Source organism: Neophocaena asiaeorientalis, unplaced genomic scaffold (genome assembly GCF_003031525.2).
Source record: "Neophocaena asiaeorientalis asiaeorientalis breed wild unplaced genomic scaffold, Neophocaena_asiaeorientalis_V1.1 scaffold134, whole genome shotgun sequence".
NCBI lineage: Eukaryota > Metazoa > Chordata > Mammalia > Artiodactyla > Phocoenidae > Neophocaena > Neophocaena asiaeorientalis.
Window position 1 is genome coordinate 24,627,687 of NW_020185339.1, and position 5,675 is coordinate 24,633,361.

Here is a 5,675-nt window from a genome sequence, read left to right on the forward strand (position 1 = left end):
ATTATCTACAAACTTAAATGCCACAAAATGCTAACTTCAAGGATAGATCCCCCCATAGCCTCTCAGGAAGGTAAGTGTCAGTATAGACTCAGAAAGCACATAGGATGGCTTTATAAATCATTTTACTTGTCTATTCCCTCTAGGGCAAATCGTGGTGAGGGGAACCACTTTGGTGGCTGATGGGCTTTAAGAGCTCTCTGCAAGGATACTTTCAAATGGATTTATAAACCAAGGGTACAAAAACAGTAGGATTACTGCTGCAAGCAAAACGGAAAGAAAATGACTTAGACTGTAAGGAGATAATAAGAGGGTAAAGAAAGTCAAGATACACAAATAGTTTGGCAGGTTTTAGGGGATAGCTAAGCTGTAGAAAATGACATACTAATCTGCCTTGTCAATTTTATTCATTGGCCCTATTTGTGTACCCTGCCTGCTTCCTAAACTTATCTTCTCTGGCAGCGGCAGGATGTGATCCACTATCGTGTAAACCATTGAAGCTTTTGGTTTGCTTTAAATAATTGTCCTGGTAGATTGAACAGGACAGTGAAATTTCTCAGATCACATTTCTCTGGAAAAAAATGAACTTGACAAAATTACTGCTGATATAAAGGAAAGAAGAGTTACATGAAGAAAAATAAACATCCTGCAAATCAGGATAAACCTCTGGTGAAGACATAAATTGGTAAAAGCATTCACTGACCTTGGATTTGATTTCTGCATCCCTAAGTCTGGTCACTTGAAATGTTATCTACAATATATAATAACATATTTTAGAAGTGAGGAAGAGGTAACGATTAGTGGGAGTGAGACAAAAGAATTATATATATGTTGGAAAAACTCAAGTTTGGTCAATAAATCGATTGGTGCTTGTGCTTCTAGAATATATGTGTGGACAAAAGCTAGTGGTTTTAACCGTTTTTTCCTTAACCAAATGAAATTCATCTTGCCAAAGAAAACCTAGTGGTTTTCCCATGGGCGGGTGTGAGCTGGAGAGAGTCCCCAAACGATGGTTAGGTAGTATCCAACAGCCATTTTATTGCTCTTGAATGTGGCCTGGGTTGTTTGCTGATTCCAATAGCAGTACCTGAGCTTCATCAGAATTTCCAGGGCCCTCAGGTTATGAAAGCCATAAAATGGTCTAGATGACTTCTCCAAGTCCCATTGGTTGTAGGAGTCTGAGGTTTCAGTGACTTGCTTGCCCCACCTCTAGTACTGAGAAAAGTGCTTTTGAAATGTCATCAGGAATCAAGTTGGTATGAGATCTCTATTATGGTTCTCAAATTACTATGGAAGATACGTTCAGCTTTCAGCCCAACAAGAAAGAGAGCTAATCTCTTAAAGAACATTATTCACAGTGACAGCCAAGTTAGAATGTTAGCCTCTGGAAGCTATTTTTAGGTAAATGCAAAGAAGTCCTATCATCAAGTCCCCGAGAGACACGCATTGGCAATTCCATTTGATCATTCCACGCACGGTGTCCATTTCCTGTTACTCCTCAATCCTTTTACTTTCAAGAAGTTTATAGGAGTGATCACCAAAGTCACAGAATTTCAGAACTATGAAGGACTTTAGAAATTATCTAGACTTAGAACAATTGACTGATTTTACCAGTAAGTAAACAGAGGCCAGAAATGAAAAATTAATTGGCATAGATCATTCAGTGAGTTTTTGGCACCACTAAGATAGGATCCAGGGCTTCTGTTCTATTTTCACATGATTGTAAAGAGTCATATAATTTCACTTTAAGACCCTAAATAAAGGAATCAATACAATATGAGAAGTTGATGAGAAAAGAGAGACAGGTGTAAGAAGGTGTAAACAGACTGGGACTATTTTGTTTGATATGTTTGTTTGATATGTATCTCTAGGGTTCCATTAAGGTCACTGAGTCTTCAGCTCAACCACTTGAGTTATGGGAAATGTCTCCACATCTTCCTCTGAAATGCTGGTCTGACTGCCCTAATCAGTGAAGATTGTATTGAGTTGGGCCCCAATGCCATGATGGGGGTAGGAATCATAGGACATATCTATGGGAACATCATAGCGGGGTGTACCAGCCTGAAAGGGAGTTGAATGTACGTGCCCTGAGCTTAGACTAGCAGAGGGGTAATGTGGCATGAAACTGTAGGATTTATCCAGGTCAGGGGAGGCATCTTGCTTCAAGGAGAAGTTCCCACTGATGCTCAGGGGTGGAGTAAGTGGGCCCTCATAAGGTGGTGTACTGCAGTCAGGTGGGTGGCTCCCAAAGGATGATTCTCCCAAACTCTTGAATACTGGGGGTTTGAGATTAATAAGATGTGTTTCCATATGGCCATAAGGAGGGCTGGGGAGCCCAGGAGACTGATAGTTGAAGTTGTGGACAGAGATGGCAGAGTCACAAAGAGGAGATTTCTCCTCACACTTCTCCAGGAGGACAGACTGAGAGCCCAACTGGAGGCATCCAGCCACCAGGTTGCTTGTGGGCTGAGAGAGCCCTTTACAGAGCATCTCCACAAAGCCCTTCCCTTCAGGTGTCTGTCCAGTTTCTAGGACCTCAGACAACGCCCAAATATAGTTCCTGGCCAGTCTAAGAGTCTCTATCTTGGAGAGCTTTTGGGTCTTAGAGTAGCACGGCATAACCCTCCTCAGGTTGTCCAGGGCATCGTTCAGGCCGTGCATCCGGGTCCGTTCCCTAGCATTAGCCTTGACTCTTCGAGCCCTGAATCTCTCAAGGCGAGCTTTTGTCATCTTCTTTTTCTTGGGACCTCTTCTCTTAGGCTTCTCCCCATCTTCTTCCTCCTCTTCTTCCTCCTCAATACTGTCATGCTCTTCAGCTAAGCTGCCAGGCATCCCATAAGCAGCTGGTCTTCTCTCCTCCTCCTTTATCTCATTCTGAGAAGCCAGGCCTTTGTCCATCCAAGATGGTGTATTGACCAACTCTGTCATCTCCTTGGGTTTCACATAAGATTTTGCCATTTCCAGACTCTGGAAAAGGAAACAGCAATGGTTAGTGCCTGTGAACATCTGATTTGATTTAAAACTAAATTTTCTTTTTATGTCTTAGATGTAAAGCACAGAATTTGTATTGGAATTCAACTTATAATTATCTAGCCCAAGTTCTCCATTCTAAATAACTAATCTAGGGCTTCCCTGGTGGCGCGGTGGTTGGGGGTCCGCCTGCCGATGCAGGGGACGTGGGTTCGTTCCCCGGTCCGGGAAGATCCCACATGCCGCGGAGCGGCTGGACCCGTGAGCCATGGCCGCTGAGCCTGCGCGTCTGGAGCCTGTGCTCCGCAACGGGAGAGGCCACGGCAGTGAGAGGCCCGCGTACCGCAAAAATAAATAAGTAAGTAAGTAAGTAAATAAATAACTAATCTAAACTCAGATAAATGCCCAGGACACTCACTTAACTATAGCATTTATAAGAAAATCAACTATAGGAAAAGGAAATTGACTTGATTATTCATTGCAGTGTCAATACCCAATTCTTTTTATTCTCAGGTTCTTTATCTCATGGATATTTTTTTTTTTTTTTTTGCTGTACGGGGCCTCTCACTGTTGTGGCCTCTCCCGTAAATAACTGATATACCACTCAAAGCATGTTTTTCTTTCTTCCCAGAATTCAGATCATAAAAGGAAATAGCTAAGGTGAGCATATAAATTATTGTCCAAATAGAGAAACTTCTGATATTACATAATAATATGTAAACAATAATTGTAATATTGCAAAATTTTAAAAGAATATCAAACAATAACATAAGAAAACTTATATAGCTATACCACAAAATAAATGAAAAACTGTAATGAGATCATTCAGACTTTGTACAGGTTCTCCAAAGGACTACTCAATCTCTATTTAGAGACACATATACATCTGACTCATAACATCCCTTGTTTCCTACTGACTCTGCTGGTACACAACATGATCATGAAATAGTTCTCTCACCATCACCATTTTGTTTTTCAGTAAGCACCTTGCGGGTCTGTCTAGTGTTAGTGGTGTTAGAGGTGTTAGTAACATGGTGTCTAGAAAGGATCAGGAAAAGAGAGGAGGTCACCACTGGTTATCTTTCAAATCCACGCATATGTTAAAAGTGAGAACTCTTCATTGAACACGCATCTCACACCCTCAGACAAGAATACAGCAGCAGCTCGAATTACAAGCCAGAAGTCTGCCAAACCTATTTAAGAAAGATTTCATTAAGGATGGAAAATCTGGAACAGATTTTAAACTTCACAGAACATAGTGACTGCAAACATAGCGCAGACTATTTCAGACAAACATGCAAATAGTCTGACTAACTCACTTGCCTAACAGATACTGTTTAGTCAGAATTTTCTATGAAAAATTTGCAATTGTAAAACTTATTTGAAAACCAAAAGAGACTGGTGGTTTAGTCAATATTTTGCATTCAATTCTGGAAGAGCCTGGATTGTTTTGAGATTTGTTGAGAGATTCGTAGGTACACAATTTACCAAATAAAAGTCTCTGATAAACTCCATTGGGGCATCCCAGTTCCACCAGCTAGCTAGTCTTCGAAATGTTAAACCCTCCGTCACCTTTGTATATTAGAAAGGGGAGAGCATGATAACTGTTTTTTGATCCTTGAGGCTTGAGCCTCAAATCAATGAATGCAGGAAATAGTACATAGCTTTTAAAAATATAAATATATGATTTGACTTGTTTCTGGTAATCTGAGCTTGTTTTCCTTGTAACCTCATTTACCTCCTATAAATAATTAATGTGACTGCATTGCAAAAACAGCCTAGGTTCATGTTAATCAGCACGGAAATCATGTCAGCTTGACTTACTCACTTAATAAGGCTTCCTGGGTAAGCAGCTTGATTGAAAACACACATTGGAACCTATTGGTCAACTGGCTAGCCAGGCCAAGTCAGAAAATCCCACTTTTAATATGGATGATGGAGCTTGTGTGCTGAGCTGCACTTCTAACGCAGGCAGATATCCAGAGGGAGGGTGAAAGACCTAATTAACTTTCTGTTAAAGTAACACAGACCTTTCAGAGGCAGGTGCACTCCGAGGCCAAAGAGGATGGAGTGGGCTTGGGAAACCTAATGTTCCACACGTCATTATAATAACATTTGTGTAGTCTTAGAGCAAAACTTTAAGGGAAAAGGGGATTGTTATGCTCATTTTATAGTCGAGGTCACTGCAGGTCAGGTAAATTAAGTACTGGAAATGCTAAGACATACAGCAGGTAGAGCAGGACATAACACCAGTTCTTCTGATTCCAAATACTAGGTTTGATGCTTTTTTTTCTCCTTTTTATTTTCATCACAGCTATGGGGAAGAAAGAAAGGCACTTTGACTTCAGGAGATGTGGATCAGTAGAGCAAGTCACTGGGAAACGATCCTCATCCAAAGGGAGACTAGTTTAAGTGTTCTCTGCTTTTTAACTCTCATATTCCAGGATTCCTTCCTCTTTCAAATTGTTTTCTTGTTCCTTTCATTCATTTATTCCCCCCTCTTTTTTTACTCTGTTTCCTTCTCCTTTGCCTCTTCCTTCTGTTTCTCTCATCTCCTCTTCATTGTCATCATTATCACTGGGTCGTACACACATGTGTGGAAAGGAGAGCAGGAGAGGAAAGGAGAGTCCCCTGAATTGCCCCTGAAACTGAATACCAACCTAGCCTCTGCATTTGAGCTTTTTTATCATCCCCACCTCCGTACCTCT

The 5,675-nt window shown here is 41.0% G+C and overlaps 1 protein-coding gene across 1 annotated transcript; it reads right to left on the reverse strand.

Moving 5' to 3' along the window:
* Positions 1-1,959: 1,959 nt before the first annotated feature.
* Positions 1,960-3,003, reverse strand: NEUROD4 (neuronal differentiation 4). The gene has a single exon (XM_024737161.1). The coding sequence runs from the start codon at positions 3,001-3,003 to the stop codon at positions 1,960-1,962; it is 1,044 nt and encodes a 347-aa protein (XP_024592929.1).
* Positions 3,004-5,675: the final 2,672 nt, after the last annotated feature.